We start from the raw sequence: 27,255 nt of genomic DNA on the forward strand, positions 1-27,255 counted from the left end.
CGGGAATCTGTTGGAAAGCAACATTCTGATTCTGATGATAGGAATATCGTATGTGCTGTGGGTGATTTAATTCCCTGTGACAAAGCCTCTAAAGTTAATGTAGATAAAGAAGTTACCTCAGTTTCTCAATCAATCAAGAAACCACATTATATCATTTTTGTAAATGGAACTCAGATCGATATGATGGCAAATTCTGGTTCCCTCTTCATCTTCATAGGCTTAGAGGAGTGCAGGAAAGTGAATAGTGTAGAATTAAAAAAAATCAAAAGTCTAGTCTCTAGCCTATGGGGTAAACCCATTGATGTGTTTGGTGAATTTGAAGCTTGCATCGAATGCAAAGGCAATGTGACCAACAGCACCTTGTATGTAGCAATTGATGGGTCTAATCTTTTAGGGTGGTTAGATCAGCACAATTTTTCAATTGTGCTAGACCGTAACAGTCATGAACAAGTTCTTCTTCGTAAAAACGTGGCGCATGTCATATCTGTTGAAAGTTGTATGTGGACACACATGTTTCCTGAGGTGTTTGAAGACAGACTTGGGAAAATCAAAGGTTTTACCGACCAGATTCAATTGAAGGCAGGAGTTAAGCCTGTAGTTCATAAGGTGAGACACGTCCCTATTTCCATGATAGGTGAACTTAAAAAGGAATTAGATAATCTGTGCTCTCAGAATATAATTGAGCCCACTGAGAGCTCGGAATAGCTTTCGCCTATTGTTTTAGCCAGGAAGACTAATGGATCTCTTAGGATGTGCATTGATCTAAGAGATCTGAACAAACGTATTTGGGTGGACAGGCATCCCCTGCTGAATTTTACTGAGAAGCTGTCAATGGTGAAAGATGCTAAATTATTTTCTACTCTGGATATGTCTCCTGCATTTCATCAAATATCCTTGCATAAACATTCACGCCATTTGACATCATTTGTTACACCTTGTGGAGCTTACGGGTTTAAGCGATTACCATTTGGCTTATCATCTGCTTCTTCCGTGTTTCAATGAATTATTGATTCTATGTTTCAGGGTGTAGAGAATGTCACATGTTTTCAGGATGACATCTTAGTGTATGGTGCAAGTGAAAGATTGCATGATGAAACATTAGCACAAGTATTAACTATCCTCAAAGAAAAAGGTGCTACCCTCAAGTCTTCCAAGTGCAAATTTGGTGTGTCCAGTGTGAATTATTTGGGGGAAAAATTATCTGCTAGAGGTTCCTAGTTAAAGCCATTGAAAATTTCCAGCTCCGAAAAGTAAAGAGCAATTAAGGTAATTTTTTGGCATGCTAGAATTTTATGCTCGCTTTGTACCCCTGTGAGCTGCAAGAACCAAAAATGTGAGATTACTTCTTAAAAATAATGTCAGGTTTGAGTGGTCTGATGAAGTGAGCAAAGAATTTAAGGATATGAAGTATGCTGATGCTAGTGCCATTCCTCTTAAAACATTTGATACTCGTGATCCCTGTGTGGCTGTGACTGACGCTAGTCAACATGGCTTGGGAGCAGTGCTCATGCAAACCAGGAATGGTAAGGATGAAATTGTGGCTTTTAGCACTCGTGCTTTGCGTGGAGCTGAAAGCACTTACTCAGTCATTGAATGAGAGGCATTGCCTGCTGGTGGGGTATTGACCGTTTTAGACAGTACTTATGGGGTACGGAGATCACTCTCCGCATGATCATAAACCATTACTCAATCTCTTCACCACGAGGGGCGCTGGTAAAGCTACCCCAAGGATTGCAAAATGGTATTATCGGAATTCAGGATTTTCATTTCAAGCTTAAGTATGTTGCAGGTTTGAAAAATATTTTTGCAGACTGTTTGTCTCGGTTGCTTTTAGCGACCAATGAGAAACCTGACCAAGAGGATGATTGGAAGATTGTAGCTTGTACTATGACTGATGATAAGGAGTGCTGCATTCATGAAGAAGAATCGTATTTGGATGTAGGATGGCCAAAAGCTGATGTGGGAGATGCTTGTCAATAAATCAATCAATCATGCCATTTGTATAGCGCACTACTCACCCGGGAGGGTCTCAAGGCGCTTGGGGGGAGGGGTATGCTACTGCTCGAACAGCCAGGTCTTGAGTTGTTTCCTGAAGGCGAGATGGTCCTGGGTTAGCCGAAGGTGGATGGGGAGGGAGTTTCAAGTCTTGGCAGCCAGGGAAGAGAAGGATCTTCCTCCGGCGGTGGCTCTTCGGATGCGTGGTACGGCTGCGAGGGCGAGGCTGGTGGACCGTAGCTGGCGGGTGGGCGTGTAGAAGGTCAGGCGGTCGTTGAGGTACTTGGGGCCCAGGTCGTGGAGAGACTTGTGTGCGTGGGTGAGGAGCCGGAACGTGATCCTCTTGTCGACGGGGAGCCAGTGCAGGTTCCTCAGGTGGCTGGAGATGTGGCTGCGTCGGGGGACATCCAGGATGAGTCGGGCGGAGGCGTTCTGGATGCGCTGGAGTCTTTTCTGTAGCTTGGCTGTGGTTCCGGCGTAGAGGGCGTTTCCGTAGTCCAGTCGGCTGGTGACGAGTGCCTGGGTGACAGTCTTCCTGGTCTCGGTCGGGATCCAGCGGAAGATCTTGCGAAGCATACACAGGGTGTTGAAGCACGATGAGGAGACGGCGTTGACTTGTCTGGTCATCGAGAGGGAGGGGTCCAGGATGAAGCCCAGGTTGCGTGCGTGGTCGGTTGGTTTGGGTGCGGTGCCCAGGGCTGGGGGCCACCAGGAGTCGTCCCAGGCGGAGGGCGAAGATCCCAGGATGAGGACTTCCGTCTTGTCCGAGTTCAGTTTCAGGCGGCTGTCCTTCATCCACTCGGCGACGTCTTTCATCCCTTCGTGTAGGCAGGTTTTGGCGGTGTCGGGGTCTCTGGTGAGGGAGAGGATCAGCTGGGTGTCGTCGGCGTAAGAGATGATGTTGAGGTTGTGCTGGCGTGCGATGGCTGCGAGAGGTTTCATGTAGATGTTGAAGAGGGTGGGGCTGAGTGAAGATCCTTGCGGGACGCTGCAGATGACTTCGGTGGCCTCGGAGCGAAACGGGGGGAGGCGGACTCTTTGTGTTCTTCCGGCGAGGAACGAGATGATCCACTCCAGTGCCTTCTCCTGGATACTGATGTTGCTGAGGCGCTGGACTAGGGTGCGGTGGCAGACCGTGTCGAACGCAGCGGAGAGGTCCAGGAGGATGAGGGCCACTGTTTCCCCCTTGTCGAGCAGGGTCCGGATGTCGTCGGTGGCTGCGATGAGGGCGGTCTCGGTGCTGTGGTTGGCTCTGAAGCCGGACTGCGAGGGGTCGAGGGATCCGTTCGTCTCGAGGAAGGCGGTCAGCTGTCTGTTGACGATATTCTCGATGACTTTAGCAGGAAAAGGGAGGAGCGAGATGGGGCGGAAGTTTTTGAGATCGGTGGGGTCCGCTGTAGGTTTCTTCAGGAGGGCGCTGATCTCGGCGTGCTTCCAGCTCTCCGGGAAGGTGGCGGTGTTGAAGGAGGCGTTGATGATGTTCCGGAGTTGGGGTGCGATGGTGGAGTCGGCCTTGTTGAAGACGTGGTGGGGGCAGGGGTCGGTCGGTGATCCGGAGTGGATGGTGTTCATCGTGCGGGCTGTGTCTTCGGTGGTCACCGTGGTCCAGGTGCGAAGGGTGGCAGTGGGGGGCGTTGGTTCGACGGTTGGGTGCGTGGGTGGGGCGCCGAAGCTGTTGTGGATGTCGGCGATCTTGTGGTGGAAGAACGAGGCGTATAAGGCAAGGCATATAAATACATTTTTGGGAGGTTAAGTGTGGCTGAAGGCATTGTGAGGATAGTTAATGTATTACTGATTCCTCAAGACATTCATAAGAAACTTTTAGTGTTTGCTCATCAGGGCCATGTTGGTACAAGGGCAATGAAAAGGAGGGTTAGGGATACGTTTAGTGGCCTGCCTTAGACAGAGATATGGAACATTGGGCGAGAGAGTGTTTTGCTTGTGCCCTCAGTGACAAGTCACAAGTCACTGTTCCCAGTCCTGTAGAGGCCGTTCCCATTCCTTAGAAGCCTTGAGTCAAACTGGGCATGGATATTATTGGGCCTATGAACATGCTTAGTGAGGGTAAGAGATATGGTATTGTTCTAGGAGATTATTGTTCTCATTGGCCTGAGGTGAAGTTTGTATGAAATGCAAATACTTTGGAAGTGATTACATTCTTACGTGAGTTATCCATGTGTGAAGGTGTTCACATGTAGACTATCACAGACAATGGGATTAAATTCAAATCTGATGAGTTCATCAAGTTTATGAGGAAGTGGGGAGTTGTACATATTACCACTTCTCTTTATCATCCTAGGAGCAATGGCCTTGTGGAAAGGTGTACAATTGTCCCTTTCAGTGGTTTGGAGTGGCGTAAAGAGTTGGACGATATTATTTAGGCATTACTCACCACTCCGTGTGCTTCCACTGGTTTGTCCCCCTTTTGTGTATTAAAAGGGAGGGTTGCTGCCAATAGGTTGGTGCGTCCCTGGATGTGTGGTACCATGGATGATTGTGGGAACTTGTCCGATGTAAACACCAAAAGAGTGTCTGCAAAGAACAAGTATGTTTCCAAAGAGTGCAGTAGACTTTGCAAGTCAAATTTGGAGATAGGGTGCATGTGAAATTACCTGGGATCATTGCCATAGGTCATTCGAAATTCTCTGGGCCGAAAAGGGTAGTGTGCATTAAAACATGTGTGGTTCAGTTTGATGATGGCAGATGGTGGAATAAGGAGAAGTTGGCTGTACAAAAGAAGTTTGTTAGCAGTGGTAATGCTATTGTGACAAGAGATTCTCCCGATTTTTCATCCTTCAAACAGGTATGTATTAGATCCAGCAGGGTTAAGAAGCGACTGCAATGGTTATATGATTATGTGCCATATGGTATCTGGATCCTTGCTGGACATGTGTTTTATATTCTCTCTCTTTCCTTGTAATTCATTTCCTTCCTTTTCATGTTTATACTGTTTTGGTTATGCTATGTTTTTCCTTCACAAATTGCAATTTGTTTCCTTCACAGTTTATTGTTTTGTTTTTTTCTTTCTTTTTCTCTCCTTATGTAAAAGAAAAGGGGGAAGATGTGTTGGGTCTTACAATGTGAAGAGAACTAGAATGATCATTGGAATGTGGAATGATCATTCTAGTTCTGTTGGTGCTAAAGGTCCTGGTGGATGGTAGTTATTGGCTTCCCTGCTGCCCTGCTGGTCGCTTACTTCTTCACTCAAAAATAAAGACTTCTTATTACCTCTATGAGTTCCTTTCATCCCTCATTTCAACAACTTATCATACTCCTAATGTTATGTCTTTCTAAGTAACGTCTGATATTCGTTTGGGTTCTCTTCTTCTGCTGAATAAATCGTTGATCTTACTCAATCTCATTTGTCTAGGTGGTGTTGTTAGAAAATGAAAAAGAAGGCATCCAGCTGAATAACCTGAGTGAAGGCCCTTATCCCATGGCTGCAGTCTTTCCCATCCTGGTGATAAATGCAGTTTTGTACATGCTGATGGCAGCATACTTTGATGAGGTCTTGCCAAGTAGGTGTTACATGCTTTGCTTAATTATTCAGGCAACAGAACAGTTTTATGAATACTTGCATTACAGTACAGAATACAGATAGGATGGTGTTCAAATCTGCACCTCTTCTTACATTCAAAGAAGGATTAATGAATGGACTGGTAATATGGAGAGCCTACACTCTGCGAAGAAAATGAACAGTTCAGGTTCACAAAATCCTAGCAGGAATGCTTGTTTTTGCTACTAAAGAGAAATATGTTACAGTGTACTGCTTTGCCATCTCTGTTTAAGATAATGTGCTACAAATATTCTTATTTGATCAAACTATGAACATCTTTATTTAAACCCGAACAGTGGCCACTTTAAATTTTATTGCAAACAATCCTGAGGTAATTGAGTCATGCAAAGTTTAAATTTACCATGCAATAATTACAACATACAGCAATTTTAAACAAATGTAACACAATAAATAAATAGTTTTCCTTTAAAATTAATATAGTTAAAAGATTCAATAGTTAATATGCATTGATAGATAGTAACTAAGGGGTCGATTATGATGTTCGATGGTTGGACCACTGGCTGCTGTTGTGGTGGTCCTTAAAACGCCTAACAAACAGTTGACGGGTCCGGCAGCCGAATTATGATGCCACTGCCTTCCTGCGGTCGGAAAAGTGCCCTTTTATATTGCAGCTTGTGCTGCGGCCCATGAAAAGGGCTGCAGCACAAGCCACAGTGTAAAAGGGCAGTTTATGCACATCCATGCACCTGCCAGGCACCATGTGGTGCCTGGCACATGGAGCATTGATGTATGGGAGGGCAGTGGCCCACAAAGTCCATTTCCGATAGCCTTTTCATGGTGGTAGGACCGCCATAAAAGGCTGTTAGAATAGAACATCTTAATCCCTACGGCGGTGCGTGTGCAGGCACCGCCTCCAATGAAGGGATAGGATTCTGACCGCCGCCTGGCAGAATGATGGATCCTGTTGGAGGCGGCGGTCTTTCCACCCCCGACTGCTGCGCTTCGACCGCCTGCATCGTAATGCAGCGGTTGGACTGATGGCCTGTATGTAGGAGGGATCGCCACCAACAGCCTTTCAGTGGCAGTTGACTGACATCGTAGTTAGGCCCTAAATGTCTCTGCAAACCAATCCTCCTATAAATACTATAAAAGTAAATAAATAATTGTAAAATTATAAACATATTAGCAGATAAAAATCCATTTCAGACATTGTAAGTGAAAAATATGAAACAGTAGACAACAATTAAATATTCTTCAAAATTAACACTAACCACCCAAACACCAATACACTATTTAAACCCAAAGAAAATAATAAAATACATTTCTAAAAAATATTAATTTATACACATTTATCATAAGATTGTGTTTGTTTATACATTTCCACATCCCGAAATTAAAATGTATTCTATAATAAAAATATTGTCAACCAGGTAATCAAACTAATACGTTTGACAAGTTAAATAATTAAATATTAACCAACTGTCATATATAATATACAAGTTAGAAACATACTACCAACCCAATCCTAAAATAAACACATAAATACCCAAAAGTGTACATTACAATGATGTTATTTAAATAACTTTCGAAATAAATTCCCAATAATATAAATTATGAAGCAAAAATGCAATGCACTACAATACAACTACATAATAAAAAGTGATATTATAGTAAACAATATTTTAAACTTTGATGTCATTCTTAAAAAGCAAAAAAGCTTTTTAAAAAAGATATACTTACCTCATATATTATTGTCCACAGTGACAATAGTAGTCTCAGAATTCTGACCACAGTATTATAGTCAGATGATATTTTGAAGTTCATATTTCGGTGGTATACCATTTATGGCATAGTGATAGACAGAATTAGGTTTACAAATCGGTCCATTATTCCATACTGTTAGTATGCCTAGATAGCCACAGCTTTGTCCAAACTGCCCAGTATTGCATGGATGGTCAATAACAGCCTCTACCCTTAACCATCCTTCTGCGACACCGCGATTATGCCAAGCCAATCACAAATATGAACATCATATCGCCATTCCCCCTATTTAAGGTTGGCTTTCTAACATCATGTCTGTCAGCTTTTTCCTGGCAGACTTCTCCATGCTATAAATAGCAGTCTGTGAAGAAAAAAGCAAAAAAGGGACATTTATTTACATTTTTTATTTTCTGAAGCAAACCCCTGACGTTGGGTTTCTTTTAAAAAAATAAAAAAGTACCAACAACTCCACCATGTCATTATTTAGCACTTGGTCATCTGTCACTCGTTTTTGTTGTCCAAAACTGCTCTCACCATGGTGGCAAGCACCACTATTGCAAATAAAGAACATAGACCAAGCAGCTGTCTTTAACCCCTTCGCTGCTAGGCCTTTTCCCCTCCTGTGCTAAGCCTTTTTTTGACGATTTGGGGTAGTGCGTGCTTAGGCCCCTGTAACTTTTTGACCACATAAGGTATCCACGCCAAATTTGTGTCCTTTTCTTCCAACATCATTTGGATTCTAAAGGTGCCCAGGGTTTGTGGATTCCCTTTCAGGGGTCCCAGAAATTAAGCTAAATACAGTAACATTTTTGTTTTTTTCAGAAAATTGGGAAAAACGGCTGCAAATGAAAGCCTCTGGGTTTTTCCCTGCAAATGTTATCAAAAAAGGGGTTGTGGGGCTGAAATCTCCATTTTCTCAGCTTTTAGGGAATGACAGTCTTTTGTCAGAGAACCAACATTTTTCACACAGTTTTGGCATTTTTCTGGGACATAGCCTATTTTTGCTATTTTTAGAGCTTTCAACCTCCTTCCAGTTAATGGTAGAAATGAGTTTGAAAGCAATAATGGATCCTGGAAAACTATACATTTTCGAAACGTAGACAAAATTCTGAATTCAGAAAGGGGTCATTTGTCTAAATCCATGAAGGTTTCTTCATAGAAACTAACAGTTAAAGATTGGACTAATTGAAAATTAGTTGAAAAAAATAGCCTTTTGTCTCAACGTTTTCACCTGTAACTTCTTGTAATTTTGACAACTCTTTAAAAGCAATATACCGTTACATCCGTTTGACCTTCCTGGTTGAGGGGATATATAGGATTTGTAGTTTCATCAAGAACTCGACGAACCCAGAGCCAAAAACTGAGCAGCAACTGGCAATGGTATTTTATTATTTACCGGGTATAGAGCACTTATTCTTGGAAAATGTATACATGGAAAAATCAGTATGAAAGACACCTGCGTATTTCTGAATTGGGTACAAATTATAAAGTTTAGAAACAGTATATATTTGCACATTTTCAAAATTGAGAATACTCCTACTAGCATGAGAATTATTGGTCATTTTTCAAAAAGATTTTTTTTTACACAATGTCTTTCATTGGGAAGGGAGAAATGCATGAAAACTCAATAGGTAATAACAGTTGATTTACAAATCTGAATTACCCTAAGTCTTCCAATAAAAACAGTAACTCACTTGTGTGGGTCTGCCTTGTGCCTGTGACAGGAAACGGCGCAAAATGCAACATGGTCACACCTCAATTTTGCAGATAAAAATTGACCCTTTTATGGCAAAGTGCCTAGCTGTAGTTTTTGCACCCCAGCTCTGCCGGCACCTAAGGAAATCTAGAAAACCTATACATTTTTGGAAACTAGACACCCAGGGAAATTCAGGATGGAGTGACTCGACTGACTCCCACCAGGTTCGGTTACCCAGAATCCCTTGCAAACCTAAGAAATAGGAAAAAAAACGCATTTTCCTCACATTTCTGTGGTGGAAAGTTCTGGAATCTGTGTGGATCAACAGATTTCCACCAACCCGGCGTTCCCCAAAGTCTTATTAGAAAAATGATGCCTCACTTGCCTGGGTATGCCTAGTGCCTGCGGCAGGAAACGGTGCAAAACGCAACGTGGTTGCACCTCAATTTCACAGTCAATACTGGCCCTTTTTTGGCAAAGTGCCTTCCTGTAGTTTTTGAACCCTAGCTCTGCCGGCACCTAGGGAAACCTAGCAAACCTATACATTTTTAAAAACTAGACACCTAGGGAAATTCAGGATGGGGTGACTCGACAGCCCCCCACCAGGTTCTGTTACCCAGAATCCCTTGCAAACCTAACAAGTTGGGGAAGAAAAGCATTTTCCTCACATTTCTGTGGCGGAAAGTTCAGGAATCTGCGTGGATCAACAAATTTCCACCCACTCAGCAATCCCCCAGGTCTGCCGAGAAAAATAGTACCTCACTTGCCTGGGTTTGCCTAGTGCCTGCGACAGGAAACAGCGCAAACGCAACGTGGTCGCACCACAATTTCGCAGTGAAAAAGGGCCCTTTTTTGACAAAGTGCCTACCTTTCGTTTTTTAACCTTAGCTCTGCCGGCACCTAGGGAAACCTAGCAAACCTATACATTTTTACAAACTATACACCCAGGGGAATTCAGGATGGGGTGACTCAACTGCCTCACACCAGGTTTTGTTACCCAGAATCCCTTGCAAATCTAACAAATTGACAAAAAAAACGCATTTCCCCTCACATTTCTGTGGTGGAAACTTCTGGAATCTGCGTGGATCAACAAATTTCCACCCACCCTGCGTTCCCCCAGGTCTCCCCAAAAAAATGGTACCTCACTTGCCTGGGTCTGCCTAGTGCCTGCGACAGGAAACAGCGCAAAACGCAACGTGGTCGCACTGCATTTTCGCAGTGAAAACGGGCCATTTTTTGGCAAAGTGCCTACCTTTCGTTTTTGAACCCTAGCTCTGCCGGCACCCAGTAAAACCTAACAAACCTATACATTTTTAAAAACTAGACACCCAGGGAAATTTAGGATGGGGTGACTCAACTGCCTCCCACCAGGTTATGTTACCCAGAATCCCTTGCAAAGCTAAAAAATTGACAAACAAAATGCATTTTCCTCACATTTCTGTGGTGGAAAGTTCTGGAATCTGCGTGGATCAACAAATTTCCACCCACCCCGCATTCCCCCAGGTCTCCCGAAACAAATTGTACCTCACTTGCCTGGGTCTGCCTAGTGCCTGCGACAGGAAACAGTGCAAAACGCAACGTGGTCGCACCGCAATTTCGCAGTGAAAACAGGCCCTTTTTTGGCAAAGTGCCTACCTTTCATTATTGAACCCTAGCTCTGCCGACACCTAGGGAAACCTAGCAAACCTATACATTTTTGAAAACTAGACACCCAGGGAAATTCAGGATGGGGTGACTCAACTGCCTCCCACCAGGTTCTGTTACCCAGAATCCTTTGCAAAGCTAAAGAATTGACAAAAAATGCATTTTCCTCACATTTCTGTGGTGGAAAGTTCTGGAATCTGCGTGGATCAACAAATTTCCACCCACCCCGCGTTCCCCCAGGTCTCCCGAACAAAATGGTACCTCACTTGCCTGGGTCTGCCTAGTGCCTGCGACAGGAAACAGCGCAAAATGCAACGTGGTCGCACTGCAATTTTGCAGTGAAAACTGGCCCTTTTTTTGGCAAAGTGCCTACCTTTCGTTTTTTAACCCTAGCTCTACCGGCACCTAGGGAAACCTAGCAAACCTATACATTTTTGAAAACTAGACACCCAGGGGAATTCAGGATGGGGAGACTCAACTGCTTACCACCAGGTTCTGTTACCCAGAATCCCTTGCAAAGCTAACTAATTGACAAACAAAATGCCTTTTCCTCACATTTCTGTGGTGGAAAGTTCTGGAATCTGCCTAGATCAACAAATTTCCACCCACCCCGCGTTCCCCCAGGTCTCCCGAAAAAAATGGTACCTCACTTGCCTGGGTCTGCCTAGTGCCTGTGACAGGAAACAGCGCAAAACGCAACGTGGTCGCACCGCAATTTCGCAGTGAAAACGGGCCCTTTTTTGGCAAAGTGCCTTCCTTTCGTTTTTGAACCCTAGCTCTGCCGGCACCTAGGGAATCCTAGCAAACCTATACATATTGGAAAACTAGACACCCAGGGGAATTCAGGATGGGGTGACTCAACTGCCTCCCACCAGGTTCTGTTACCCAGAATCCCTTGCAAACTAAACAATTGACAAAAAAACGCATTTTCCTCACATTTCTGTGGTGGAAAGTTCTGGAATCTGCGTGGATGAACACATTTCCACCCACCCAGCGTTCCCCCAGGTCTCCCGATAAAAATGGTACCTCACTTACGTGGGTAGGCATAGTGGCTGCAACAGGAAAAGGCCCAAATCGTACAGACACAGACACTTCATTCACACCAAAAGGAGCTTCATCAGCACTCAGAGTATCTTCATCATCAGACGATGCCATGTGGAGAGAAAACTCACTACCAGAATCTTCACCTCCCATCTCTGCCTCAGAATCAGAGTCAGTCTCAGCACCATGGTCAGAGGAAGAATCATTCCAACAACTTGCTGAGCGGTAATCCGTTGGCTAGCCATTATCCTCACTAAGAAAGGAGACTGCACAAACAGCTCAACAACCAACACTGTGCAAAGTAGGTAAAAAAATTTAAGCCTTTATCATACAAATCTATAAACTGAATAACTATACAATTCACTTACAAAATACAGCCACACTCACCAGCACCTACTCTGCAAAGACACAGCAAATAGTCAACGATATCCCACTAGAAAGAAGAAAAAAAACATAAATGTACAGAAAAAAATACACAACAAGCACTACTGCAAAACATGTTTTACTATCACAAAAAACAGAAACAGAACATACTGGTATTATTACACACTTTGCAAGAAACACATTTGCATTGAAATAGTACAAAAAAGGTCTCTTACCAAACACATGCAACTACACAAACAGCAGAACCACCAGTAACAAAACCGCACACTCCAACAGTCTAAAGAGCAAAAGCCTAGAACAAGAACAAAAAAGGGGAAATTAAAACATTACACTTTACAAGAAAAACAATACACATTATAACAAGCTATGTCACAGGCTATGTCACTACGCAAATGGGGCAGAAAGGCTGATTACACATAAACAAATATATGTCCCCTGGAAGCAATCACAATATTTATTTTCAAATTGTGCCCCCAGGAAGCGACCCTTGCCCAACGGGTCGCTTCCATTTAAAAATGAAAGAATTCCCTGATGTCTAGTGGGGTTTTCTGCCCCTCCTGGGGGCAGAAAGGCCAAATGAAAAAACCAATCTGCCAGAATATACTTTAAAAAAAAATGTGGGCCCAAGGAAGTGACCCTTGCCCAAGGGGTCGCTTCCAATTTTACTAAAAAAAAATTCCCTGGCTCCAGTGGGCTTTTCTACCCCCCTGGGTTCAGAATCGGCCAACAAAAATGGCCGATCTGTCCCTAGGGAGGGCAGAAAAGTCTGAAAATTTGTTTTGACCCCTTAGGAAGGGACCCTTGCCCAAGGGGTCCCTTCCATTTTTAATAAAAACAAATTCCCTGGCTCTAGTGGGCTTTTCAACCCCCCCCCCGGGTTCAGAATTAGCCAAAAAAACGAGCGATCTGTCCCCAGGGAGGGCAGAAAAGTCTGAAAAAAATGTGCCCCCTTAGGAAGCGACCCTTGCCCAAAGGGTCACTTCCAAATTTGAATAAATTGAAAATCCCAGGCTCCAGTGGGCTTTTCTGCCCCAGGGGGGGCAGAAAAGTCTGAAAATTAATTTGCCACCCAAAGGAAGCGACCCTTGCCAAGGGGTCGCTTCCTGCACACAATTTCAACACAAACAAACAATCCCTGGTGTCTAGTGGGGCATTCCTGGTGCACCATTGCGACGCTGTGCACGATCGTGCACCAGGAATGCCCTGCATTGGGACATCAGGGGAGAGGAAACACAGTTTCATCCCCCCGATGCCTCAAGGCCCCCCCGCCCCACTGGAGGCCAAAACCTACCTCTTCTTGCTGGACGCGCTGGAAAGAAATGGCTTCCAGCGGGTCCAGCACTGCCTGATGACGTCGGCGCGCACGCTGTGCACGCTGACATAATCAGGAAGCGTGGGGGTCCCGGGGGTGTCAGCGGAAACTCTTCCGCTGCCACCCCTGCTTAAGGCACATTAATCGATGCCCCAGGCGGGCTGTGCTGATGACGGAGCGGTTCCGTCATCAGCACAGCCCAACCGATGCTGATGACGGAACCGCTCCGTCATCAGCATCGAAGGGGTTAAGAATGGCTGATCTGCCAGGGTTTAAATGACCTTAAAAGCCATTGTCGAAGTATCATTTAGCATGCCAACAGAAGAACAGTCTATGTTTAGGAGTGCTAAAGGGAAAGGTGGAATTAGGCTTATGCCATGACTACACCAGAGTTAAGTCGGCATGTATCCAAAATGTCACATTATGCTAAATAAAGTTAATTATTAGTCCTGGGCTAGCAACACATATGTAAAGTATACCTATAATATGTAAGGTAGGGCATTGCTGTGATACAGCCACCATTAGTGGTTAAGGTGCTTTACTGCATTGTAGCTTTAGAGATCTGCCTAAGGAGCACTTTTCCTTAAGGATTAGTGGGTGGGCAGGAGTGAAGCTTAGTCAATATTATTAGGGGAGTGTGAGACTGAGACTTCCCCTCAAGTGAAGTAGTGTACCCAACTAAAAAATACAGTGGGTAGCCTGGGGCATGGTTTGCGTTTGGACTGAGTTGGTGGAATTAGCATGTCTTTTGGAAAAGTAAAGAACATTCTTGGTAGGATACATAAAACCAGGGGCGGCTTTAGGCTCATGGTGGCCCTGGGCAGGGAGCATTGGTAGGGGGACCCAGAAGAGTGGGTTCGGGCATGGCGGAGCCCCCCATAGCTCAGGAAGGTGTTTTAATAAAACGTCCAGAAAAGGCGTTAGATGACCAGTACCTGCGGCTGCTTCTACCCTTCCTAATTTGTCTCAGAACAATAAAATTTAGGAGGAGGAGGGTATTGTGACACATGACGTCAGGGACTGGCACAGATGGCTGCAGTGCGAGGGCCATGACAGGGACTCCGGACCCACAGCCCCCCCACAGAGAAAGAATCGCGGCCTCTTTGCCCTGAAACATTAATATCGATACCATGTCGAATGTTTTACCTAGTGCATCAGCAGTACTCTGGCCGGAGGATTCTCTATCTTTAGGTTTCCCTTGGGTGATAAAGTTCAGGATTGCTCTTTCCTCTGACACTACGAAAGCCTGCTTAGCCGCCTTTGTCTTTCGTTTCGAATAACCAGATTTGTGTACTCGAATTCTCTTCATTTTGCTTGCAATGTTATATATGCCTGTACCAGCGGCCCAGCAGTGGGTAGGGAAAAAAAGAAGCCAATCAGGAACCAGGAGGAACGCAGGCACGGAGACCAGTGAAGAGGGGGGGTCAAGGTATTTGGAAGTGGAACAGAGCCGGAGGCGGCCAAATCCCTGCCAGGGGCCGCCACGCAAATATGTATCCATCTTCACAGGATTATTATATTAAGGATATATATTGGTGTGGCGGCCCCTGGGATTTGGCGGCCCTGTGCAGGTGCACAGCTTGTACATGCCTAAGGCCGCCCCTGATACAACCATAAAATGTCAAAACACATTTGCGCTTCTGAATATGCAAAAGACGAGTTAAATAATAAATCAATGCTTGACAATTGTATATGCCAAGCACATGACACAATGTCACTTCTACCAAGAGGCACAATGCAATGCTTCAATCAAATGGAATACACTAGCAGGTATGCATACAAGGCTGGGCATTGCGCCATTTCAGTACTATGTTGCATGTTTGTCTTGAGTGAATGGCTTTTGCATTTCTTTTGCTACCTTCTTTAAAACAGATTGTAGTTTTAAAAATTGGCAATACAAGGTCAGGTGTAAAAAAACTGGGCATATAATTTATGGGCCCCAGATGCGTACCTAGGCAAACTTAAATAAATGCTCCTTTGCTCCTTTTCTTTGATGCCCACATCCTGCCACCACCATCCCCTGTAAAAGTACTTGGTATTGCACTAGGCATTCAGTCCTCCCTGGTATGTGCAGTAGAAATATTTGTTGACCTAGACAGTGATCTCGTCTCTTTCCTGGGACTCCATCCCCAAGATCCCAGTCTGATTATAGGTGGGCTGGTTACACAGAAATAATCTGAATAGTGGACAATGTTGTCCACTTCAGTCCAGATCTTGAAGATTAGCGGAGCCAGGCTGCCCTCCCCGGGATTGTTTAAGAGTATCCCAGAAGCCTGAGGTCTCTTGATAAACATGCACCCATATTTTTGAGACATTGGTTGGCAGATTGTTAGGGGGTGGTACATACTGAGGACCATGGTTGTAATAAAAAAGCAGTGTAACCTTTGCGGGTAATATGACCCCCTTCTTCTGGAAGGCTTGATGCAAGGCATATGGTAGGTTGTCTTTCATTCTTCATTTTATGCCAGTTGGAAATCAAAGTCAATAGCTTGAAAGTGGCTAGCAGCAGTACTTAAACCAGGCAAAAACGTGCAGCTGCAGAATAATAGGACATGATTTAGGGTTTGACAGACAGTACATCATCTGTCAGGGGGCAGGAATACCTTGCCTCCACCAACCTGACGGACTACCATTTGCCACATTTGGAGATTACCTCAAGCCCAGGGTATGTCTCAGGATATTAACCACTTGGATGCTAAACCAGTGCCTGGACATTTAATGTAATTTCCATTGAAATCAATGGGCACTCCATGACGAGCTGAGCTCGTCATCAGCATGTAAGTGGTTAAAAGGACCCATCATCATTGCAGGTCCTTTCAGCCATCAAAATGTTTTGTGGACACCCACCGTCAGTTTTCATAGCCATTCAGGCAAACTTTCACTTGTCAAGAGTGGATTTCTAACCTATAAATTGTAATGCAACCAGAGTATATACCAGTGCCTGAAAGTAATTCAAACATTCAAGCCCTTCTATTTTTGTGTTTCTCTGGGAAGCACAATGTTCAAACGCTACAGATTTTTCCCAGCCTGAGCCATGCACATGTTATGGAGCATCCTACAAAAAACACTGTTTCACAAATCTGAAACTTGGGCTACTTTAATGAACTACGAACATACTACGATCTCTGTAAAGTTAGACAATTTTGAGAGTGCAACAATGAGACTGCAGTCTCACCTCTAAAATTGGGGCCTCAAGCTAGAACCCAACTGCACCATAGTGTAAATCAAGACCATGCACGGCAGCATTACCTTCTCGTCCGATTTCCTGAATGCAGTCCTTACGCATGAGATACTTCTGCTTTCTGGAAGACCAGGACTCGAAGTAATGATGATTACTGGTATGTAACAGGGGCATAAATAATTCTCAACTGCAGATACCCCCTTAAGGGAGCAGTGCAATGCTGGCATGCTGCAGAATAGGAAGAGAGCATGTTTGAGTGTGGTGCTGCAGTGAAGCTGCGAAAACTTTGGAGGACAATTCGAAGGTTCAAGTTGAATATATGAAATTCAATATATAGGGACGATTAGGATGGTGGACAGACTTTGCCCGTCTGCCTTCCCTGTCCAGCACTGCCTGATGACGTCGGCGCGCACGCTGTGCACGCTGACATAATCAGGAAGCGTGGGGGTCCCGGGAGTGTCAGCGGAAACTCTTCCGCTGCCACCCCTGCTTAAGGCACATTAATCGATGCCCCAGGCGGGCTGTGCTGATGACGGAGCGGTTCCGTCATCAGCACAGCCCAACCGATGCTGATGACGGAACCGCTCCGTCATCAGCATCGAAGGGGTTAAGAATGGCTGATCTGCCAGGGTTTAAATGACCTTAAAAGCCATTGTCGAAGTATCATTTAGCATGCCAACAGAAGAACAGTCTATGTTTAGGAGTGCTAAAGGGAAAGGTGGAATTAGGCTTATGCCATGACTACACCAGAGTTAAGTCGGCATGTATCCAAAATGTCACATTATGCTAAATAAAGTTAATTATTAGTCCTGGGCTAGCAACACATATGTAAAGTATACCTATAATATGTAAGGTAGGGCATTGCTGTGATACAGCCACCATTAGTGGTTAAGGTGCTTTACTGCATTGTAGCTTTAGAGATCTGCCTAAGGAGCACTTTTCCTTAAGGATTAGTGGGTGGGCAGGAGTGAAGCTTAGTCAATATTATTAGGGGAGTGTGAGACTGAGACTTCCCCTCAAGTGAAGTAGTGTACCCAACTAAAAAATACAGTGGGTAGCCTGGGGCATGGTTTGCGTTTGGACTGAGTTGGTGGAATTAGCATGTCTTTTGGAAAAGTAAAGAACATTCTTGGTAGGATACATAAAACCAGGGGCGGCTTTAGGCTCATGGCGGCCCTGGGCAGGGAGCATTGGTAGGGGGACCCAGAAGAGTGGGTTCGGGCATGGCGGAGCCCCCCATAGCTCAGGAAGGTGTTTTAATAAAACGTCCAGAAAAGGCGTTAGATGACCAGTACCTGCGGCTGCTTCTACCCTTCCTAATTTGTCTCAGAACAATAAAATTTAGGAGGAGGAGGGTATTGTGACACATGACGTCAGGGACTGGCACAGATGGCTGCAGTGCAAGGGCCATGACAGGGACTCCGGACCCACAGCCCCCCCACAGAGAAAGAATCGCGGCCTCTTTGCCCTGAAACATTAATATCGATACCATGTCGAATGTTTTACCTAGTGCATCAGCAGTACTCTGGCCGGAGGATTCTCTATCTTTAGGTTTCCCTTGGGTGATAAAGTTCAGGATTGCTCTTTCCTCTGACACTACGAAAGCCTGCTTAGCCGCCTTTGTCTTTCGTTTCGAATAACCAGATTTGTGTACTCGAATTCTCTTCATTTTGCTTGCAATGTTATATATGCCTGTACCAGCGGCCCAGCAGTGGGTAGGGAAAAAAAGAAGCCAATCAGGAACCAGGAGGAACGCAGGCACGGAGACCAGTGAAGAGGGGGGGTCAAGGTATTTGGAAGTGGAACAGAGCCGGAGGCGGCCAAATCCCTGCCAGGGGCCGCCACGCAAATATGTATCCATCTTCAGAGGATTATTATATTAAGGATATATATTGGTGTGGCGGCCCCTGGGATTTGGCGGCCCTGTGCAGGTGCACAGCTTGTACATGCCTAAGGCCGCCCCTGATACAACCATAAAATGTCAAAACACATTTGCGCTTCTGAATATGCAAAAGACGAGTTAAATAATAAATCAATGCTTGACAATTGTATATGCCAAGCACATGACACAATGCCACTTCTACCAAGAGGCACAATGCAATGCTTCAATCAAATGGAATACACTAGCAGGTATGCATACAAGGCTGGGCATTGCGCCATTTCAGTACTATGTTGCATGTTTGTCTTGAGTGAATGGCTTTTGCATTTCTTTTGCTACCTTCTTTAAAACAGATTGTAGTTTTAAAAATTGGCAATACAAGGTCAGGTGTAAAAAAACTGGGCATATAATTTATGGGCCCCAGATGCGTACCTAGGCAAACTTAAATAAATGCTCCTTTGCTCCTTTTCTTTGATGCCCACATCCTGTCACCACCATCCCCTGTAAAAGTACTTGGTATTGCACTAGGCATTCAGTCCTCCCTGGTATGTGCAGTAGAAATATTTGTTGACCTAGACAGTGATCTCGTCTCTTTCCTGGGACTCCATCCCCAAGATCCCAGTCTGATTATAGGTGGGCTGGTTACACAGAAATAATCTGAATAGTGGACAATGTTGTCCACTTCAGTCCAGATCTTGAAGATTAGCGGAGCCAGGCTGCCCTCCCCGGGATTGTTTAAGAGTATCCCAGAAGCCTGAGGTCTCTTGATAAACATGCACCCATATTTTTGAGACATTGGTTGGCAGATTGTTAGGGGGTGGTACATACTGAGGACCATGGTTGTAATAAAAAAGCAGTGTAACCTTTGCGGGTAATATGACCCCCTTCTTCTGGAAGGCTTGATGCAAGGCATATGGTAGGTTGTCTTTCATTCTTCATTTTATGCCAGTTGGAAATCAAAGTCAATAGCTTGAAAGTGGCTAGCAGCAGTACTTAAACCAGGCAAAAACGTGCAGCTGCAGAATAATAGGACATGATTTAGGGTTTGACAGACAGTACATCATCTGTCAGGGGGCAGGAATACCTTGCCTCCGCCAACCTGACGGACTACCATTTGCCACATTTGGAGATTACCTCAAGCCCAGGGTATGTCTCAGGATATTAACCACTTGGATGCTAAGCCAGTGCCTGGACATTTAATGTAATTTCCATTGAAATCAATGGGCACTCCATGACGAGCTGAGCTCGTCATCAGCATGTAAGTGGTTAAAAGGACCCATCATCATTGCAGGTCCTTTCAGCCATCAAAATGTTTTGTGGACACCCACCGTCAGTTTTCATAGCCATTCAGGCAAACTTTCACTTGTCAAGAGTGGATTTCTAACCTATAAATTGTAATGCAACCAGAGTATATACCAGTGCCTGAAAGTAATTCAAACATTCAAGCCCTTCTATTTTTGTGTTTCTCTGGGAAGCACAATGTTCAAACGCTACAGATTTTTCCCAGCCTGAGCCATGCACATGTTATGGAGCATCCTACAAAAAACACTGTTTCACAAATCTGAAACTTGGGCTACTTTAATGAACTACGAACATACTACGATCTCTGTAAAGTTAGACAATTTTGAGAGTGCAACAATGAGACTGCAGTCTCACCTCTAAAATTGGGGCCTCAAGCTAGAACCCAACTGCACCATAGTGTAAATCAAGACCATGCAAGGCAGCATTACCTTCTCGTCCGATTTCCTGAATGCAGTCCTTACGCATGAGATACTTCTGCTTTCTGGAAGACCAGGACTCGAAGTAATGATGATTACTGGTATGTAACAGGGGCATAAATAATTCTCAACTGCAGATACCCCCTTAAGGGAGCAGTGCAATGCTGGCATGCTGCAGAATAGGAAGAGAGCATGTTTGAGTGTGGTGCTGCAGTGAAGCTGCGAAAACTTTGGAGGACAATTCGAAGGTTCAAGTTGAATATATGAAATTCAATATATAGGGACGATTAGGATGGTGGACAGACTTTGCCCGTCTGCCTTCCCTGTGGAAAACGGGACTATTCGCCACGTGGGCGGCGGTCCCGCCATGCCAATTAAGATGCGCTCGCCACACTGGCGGGTGCATTATGCATTTTTAACATTGTGACGGACGGTGCTGAAAGCACCGCCTGCCGCAATGTCAAAACTGCAGGCATGCATTTGCATACACAAAGCGGCAGGCACCTCGCGGTGCCTGCCGCTTTGTGTATGCAAATGCAGGGGGGTACCACAGGTACCCCCCATGTCCACCCCCCTCTCGCCTTCACCATGGGGGCCCGCAGGGGGTCCCCAAAGTAAAGACTGCATGCCTTTCAGTGGCGGCCGGGGCGGAAAAGCGGTGGACGGTGTTTCCGTCCGCCGCGGTCCCCCCCCGCCATTGTAATATGGCGGGAGGAAATAGGTGGCGGACGGGCACGGATGGTGGACGGATTGCCACCGCCTGCATGGCGGTGGCGGACGGGCATGGATGGTGGACGGATCGATCCGTCTGCCATCCTAATCGGCCCCATTGTTCTGAAGGGATGCTTTGTCTTCATCCGAGGAAATCCCATCAGATGTGCCTGACACAGGCATTTACCATTTTTGGGTTGGTGGTGATTGGTAAAAAGAAAGGAAGACCATCGTAAAGGAATGCACATAGAGATAAAAGGTTCTGTGCTCAAAGGGTCACAAAAGAGAATAGGCGTTTGAGTTCCTCTCTCCTCAGGGGTACCTGACAGGCCCAGCAGCCCTGAAGACCCATAGCTGTCAGCATTCTTTTATTATTGGCTATCCATCCTATTTTCCCACCGGTGTCTAGGCTAATAATCTCAGTCATAGCTTATGCGTAGGAAGAGAGTTCAGGGGTCTGCCTAATGTGAGCCCAAAAGAGTAAAGGGCGCAACCTAGCTATGTCACAAAATGACCGCCTACCCATGTCTAACATTAGAGGAGCAAGTGGGATGTATTTGGGTGCCATGACCAGGTCTCTCAGAAATTTATATTCTGACATGAAGAGCTCATCGAGTTGGTCGAACCCCCAGACTTCTGCTCCATAAAGGGCAGAACTGACTGCTTTTAGGTCGTAGATTTGGAGTGCTGGAGCTATGGGCCTGTTATGTGACAGGCGATGTTCTTTCCCAATTATTCCAGTTGTTCTTTATGTTCGAACAACATCTTCGCTATGTGGGGTCTCCAGGACATCTTGTCAGAAAATCTTACGCCCAGATAGTTAAAGGTGTCCACCTTTTCAAGGGGGACACCACCTAGCGGAGGGCCGCTTATGTATGACCTGTGGCAATTAAAGACCATAAATTTGGTTTTGGAGCTGTTTATGACCACTCCCATGTTGTCGCAGAAGAGTTGAAATCTGTTAATAAGACCCTGTAACCCTGCTGGGGTCTTGGATATCAGCAGGGTCGTGTCTGCGAATAACAGGGTTGGTATCTTGTTACCTCCCAAAGTGAGCTAGTCGGCAGGCTCCTCTAGGAGTAAGTCAGCTACCCCGTTCACATATAGGGAGAACAGGGTTGGGGTCAGGATGCATCCCTGTCGGATCCCTCTGTTAACAGAGATAAGCTCTGTTGTTTGTCCCTGCTCCCCCACCTGACCTGGGCGACATTACCCTCGTGAAGTCGAATCAGTAATTTGAGGATAAACTGGGGAATGCCCATCCCACCAAGCGTTGTGTACAGTTTCGATCTAGGGACTAGATAGAAGGCAGTTCTTAGATCGATAAATGCAAGGTAAAGACTGCCCTTGCCCAGCACAACTACCTTCCAATAAATGAGGAGAAGTCGAAATACTAGGTCCATTGTCCCAGTCATTGATCTGAATCCGGCCTGATACTGGGAGAGTATACTCTCATCCTCTGGCCATGTCTGTATCCTGTGCAGAAGCATCCAGCCAAAGACCTTCTGCATAGCATATATCAGACTGATTGATCTGTAGTTGGCGGGGTCATCCCTTGCACCATTTTTATATATGGGGACTACCTCGGCGCTCTTCCAAGACACTGGGACTGGCGTGCCATCAGCTATGGCGTTTGCTGACAGCAAGATGAATTAAGCCCAGTTACTGGGATCAGCCAAGAACAAATTGCCTGGCAAGTCATCAGGACCTGCAGCTGTTGATGGAAAGATTTTGCTTATTGCCGCTTCTACCTCCAGAATGGTAAAGCGTTCCTCTTCTGTCATGCACCCACTTGCGCCATCTGGTTCCCCTTCTGTATTTACCTCCGCTGCTGAATAAATGCCTTTGAAGTGGTCATACCAAACCTGGCTGGTAATGTTGTTTGGGGGTGAGCGAGCGCCTGTCTTGCTACCCCAAGTTACTAGTTTCCAAAACAAATTATTGTCTTTAGTTAAGCAGGCATCTTTCAGTTGTGCCCAGCGTGATATGTCCCAACTTGCCTTTGCCTCGCGCTGAGCTACTTTGTAAGATTTTCTGGCAGATTTTATATGTAGCTGGTTTTTCTCTTTAATGGCTTTGGCCAGAGTTGATCTTTTAGCCCTACGGTCTTTATTGTAGCAGGAGTAGGGACCCTTAGTGGTGCAGCTAGGTTTTTTGTTTGTGTCTGGAACTTGGAAATATGTGCTTATTTGGGCAACAATGTGTGCATGGGCCCTTGAAGTGTCTGTTGATCTTGATGCACTATTAGCTACAGATTGAAGCTTGGCTATGCCTGAAGTAAGCTCATGTTTGATACCAGCGGTCTTTACCATTGCTTAAAATGACCTTCTTCCATTTCAAGATTTTTTTACAGCTAGATGGAACTACGTCTCTGGTAATTGTCAGAGGTATATTAATAAATATCTGCAATGTCTGAACGAGGTTGCTTACAAGTATTATTCGTGTGATTTCCATCATGAAGAGCACATTGGCCTGATTCATGATGAAGCTACGCACAATACTGAGCTGAGAAGTGCATTAGAAGCAACCTCCTTTTTTATGGAGTAAAGAAGTCTCTAATTCTTCATGTACAAAGGACCTGCATGCACCGAGCTGAACATATGCCATTTCATTAATTTTAATGAGGTTGAAGAGAACATTAGGGTTCAATTCACATAGGTGCACATAATGGAATGGTTTTCTGCAAGAGACATCAGAACTCTGCCTCAACATACAGAGTTGCAGTGTGTCATTCCTTTCCCTGTGTTTCATGTGACCTAACATGCAAACACTGCCATGCAGAAAATACTTTTCCATCAATAGTATATACGAGGTGTGGTTTGATTGGTGATGGTTGGTGGTTGTAATGGTCATTGTGCTATCGGTGGTGTTTTGGTGATGTTGCATGGATTGCATAATTGGTATTGCAGTAGTGGAATTGTTGTTAATGGTATTAGTGATGGTGCTATTCGTTGAGGTATTATTGAAGGTGCTGTTGGTAGTGGTGCTATTGGGGCTATTGGTGATGGAAGTTTTATTGGTGGTGGTTGTAGTGGTATGACTGTATTAGTAGTGATGATATTGGTATTGTTAGTTGTATTAGTGATGTCTTCTACTGGTGGTAGTTGTATTGGTATTATTGACAGCTATGGTACAGATACTGGCTGTATTGTTTGTAGTAGACTTTTATTGGTAGTGGTATGGGTGGTGCTGGTATCGATATTGTGATGGTGGCATTTATTGTTTTTGTATTGGTGTCACTGCTGATTATGATGTTGGTGGTGATTTGTTGTATGTGGTGCTGGTGGTAATGGTTTCATTGGGTGAATTAGTGGTATGGGTAGTGGAAGTGATAGTGGTGGTATTATTGGTGTTTGGAAACTGAACTGTGCCTAGGGATAACAGGACATCAGAATAAGTGACTGAGTTCTTCTACCACATCAGTGACTGTGGGCCCAAATCCGACTAGTCCCCAGATATAAACAACTCAGATGGGGAGGGAGAAGCTTCCTGCTGTATGCAGCGAAGGCGTGGAACCAACTTCCAATTTCAATCAAGAACTCTGCCCCTCTCTACTTTCCTTTTGTAAAGAGATAAAAACATGGTTATTTAGTTTGGGATAGTCGCGCTCCGGTTTGAGCAGTTTGGTCTAGTATTCTATTTAGCGCCAAGACGCCCATGGGCATTCGCTGCGCTTTACAAATCCATGATCAAATCAAATCAGACTAGCCACAATGTCTCAGCTGCACTCCTAACCTTCCCAGAGTAATAGGTGAATTGGCAACCTAGGCTAGAACATGACCCTCTAGTACACAACCCATCCCATGGAAACAGATCATCGCCTTTCATTTCTCACTCATGTATATCGATAATAAACAAAAGAAAGACATGAGAAAAGTTTACAAAATGTATTGAAACTACCGGAGTATTTTATGAAGCAGTTGTGTTGTGATTAGAAAACATACACACCAAAGCACAGTAATTAACATTACTAGCAAACTGTATACAATGAAGAGCCCTACCATGGCAAAGGATATCTGTCTATGCCTACCCTCAATACGTGAGCACATGGATATATCAGTGATCTCTGGGATTAGCACCTGAACCCATACCTGGCATTTGTAGTTAGCTGGTCTGTATCATAGGTGTGAAATCAGTATACGTGAGAATGGTGCACCCATTCCAAGACCTTTTCTATCTGCCTGAATTCTCTTCTCTGTTTCCCAAAGGGCAATTTACAGTTTTTATGATAAGAAGTACTGTGATGGAAAGCAGCAGCTGTGCTACCGTGCTGTATCTAAAACGTTAGGAGGTGTTGCTGACCGGGCACAAGGAAAACAGTATACCATGTTGTTCGACCTTGTACGTAATGTTCAGACTGAATCGAGAGACGACGAACTGGATAACAATAACATGTGCAGAGGATTTCTAAAATAATATCTAGGCACCAAATAAATGTGTTATGTGTAACTGTGCAAAATTAAAGGCAGCCTAACATGTGTAAAACACTAGACTAAGGGAGAAAAGTGGGCCCAAAAGGGAACCTACTACATTGGTAGTGGTGTCTTGGTATTTGTGTAGGTGATATTGGACATTGTATAAGTGGTATTGCATATAGTGGCATTAGGGTGGTATCAGTATGGGTAGTGGTGGTACTGTTTGTGTGGTATTGGTGGTAGTGTGGTATTGGGAGTGGTGGCATTATGTTATTGATGGTAGTGGTATTGGCATCACAGTGGTGGTATCAGAGGTATTGGTATTGCTTGCTGCCGTTCAAAAGATTGCTTTCTGTTTACAATACAGGTATTGGGCCAGATGTATCAACATTGTATTTTGCGAGTCCTTAATAGCGAATTTTACCCTTTCGCTATTATGGACTCGCAAAATGCAATGTATGTCGGTTTCGAAAATAAACTTGCGATTCCTACGCATTCCTTATTTGCAACTGGCAAATTGCGAGTCGCAAATAAGGAATGTCTTCCCATTCCATTTTATGGGCATAGAGGCCCATAGGAATGAATGGGAATTGTACAGGTTAGAGGCAAGATGGCGTGTGATTGATTGCATGATCCTACCGTCTCTCCTGAATGGATCGATGCTGCAGTCAGCGGCTAGCTGGACTGCCGTACCAGAGGACGGATGTGGCAAGCTGGGTGGTGGACATTCTACTGATACTGCAGCTGATTGTTTGGTGTCTCAAAGCGTCTCGCAGCATCATGTTCCTTCCGCGAGGTAGCGAAAGCAAGCCCTGCAAGTGGTATCGCCTGGCACACCGCAAGTTGATGGCGGTGAGGGGTGGCAAAATGGTGGTAAAGACCCGAGCTGCAGGCTCCATTGGAGGCGGTCCCGTTCCGCTGGTGATCTCCAATTAGAGTGGAGACAACGGGGGCTCCATAGAGCTGAAACATCGTGCTGGCATGGGAAGAGGAAGGAAAGAGCCTGGGACTAAGAAGCCAGCAGGGAGACTGGAAAAGCAAGTGGAGGAGGACCCAGCACAACCCACGTTACCGGCTATGTTTTCCAATGTATCAGCAACAGAAACCGCAGGTATGAACCAAGTACTTTCCCAACCACTTACCTCACCCGGGACAGAGGGGAGTTTGCCTGTGAGGGGGTAGGGGTTAAAGAAGGGATTAAAGAAGCAGGGAAGGACCCTACAAAAACTGATCCCCCTCTAGAAATGTCGCCCCTCTGCTTGGAGAAGCCTGAGGATGAGGGCAATAACAATGAAATAGGAGACCAGAATCTGCTAGAGACAGAGGGGATTAAAACGCCTAAACCAAATGAAATACCAACCCAAAGCTGGGAGAATTTAGGGGGTAAAAAACCAGAGAGCCTGGCAAAAGATGGCCCTCCAATTGTGGTGCTACAGGGGAAAGGGGAACTTGCGCCTGATGGAATAGTGGAGCGCCTTTTCTCGTTAACAGATGAGTCAGATCCCTCCGGGAAGGAAGGTACAGCCACCAGCAGTGAGGGTGTTTTGGAGTCAAACAGCTCTTTTTCGGGAAATCGGCTTCAGACAACCCAGAGGAAGAAAGGCACAGGGAGAAGCAAAAGGAAAGACAGCCAGAAATGGCTTGCGGGCAAACAGTTGAAATGGGACTACTCGGATACGCGGAATGTGCTGCAGGCAGAAGGGCCAAAAGAGGGCCCAAGCAAAGTGGAAGAGAGGGACTCTCAGGAGAAAGAACTGTCGCTAACCACAATATTCCGATCCATTCAGCAACTGCAACAAGAAGTTAGGGCGGATGGGCGAAGAGCTAGAGTGGCGAATAAGAATGTGCAAGCTGGAATCTGGTAGATAAAAAAATGTGGGGACATTGCTTAAAGATTGTCGAAGGTGGAGTCGCAAACAGAGACTCTCGAGGTAAAAATTGAAACTTTGAAGGAGCAGAATATCGGTCAAGGAGGAGCTCTGTCAGGTCATGCTCAAGCTT

The 27,255-nt window shown here is 45.1% G+C and overlaps 1 protein-coding gene across 1 annotated transcript in view; it reads left to right on the forward strand.

Moving 5' to 3' along the window:
* Positions 1-27,255, forward strand: part of LOC144770056 (ABC-type organic anion transporter ABCA8-like) — a 2,854,033-nt gene that overhangs the window by 706,134 nt on the left and 2,120,644 nt on the right. Inside the window, exon 9 of the mRNA XM_078654287.1 lies at positions 5,366-5,513. Coding sequence (XP_078510413.1) covers positions 5,366-5,513 — 148 coding nt within the window. The remainder of the gene's footprint in view (positions 1-5,365; positions 5,514-27,255) is intronic.

Source organism: Lissotriton helveticus, chromosome 7 (genome assembly GCF_964261635.1).
Source record: "Lissotriton helveticus chromosome 7, aLisHel1.1, whole genome shotgun sequence".
NCBI lineage: Eukaryota > Metazoa > Chordata > Amphibia > Caudata > Salamandridae > Lissotriton > Lissotriton helveticus.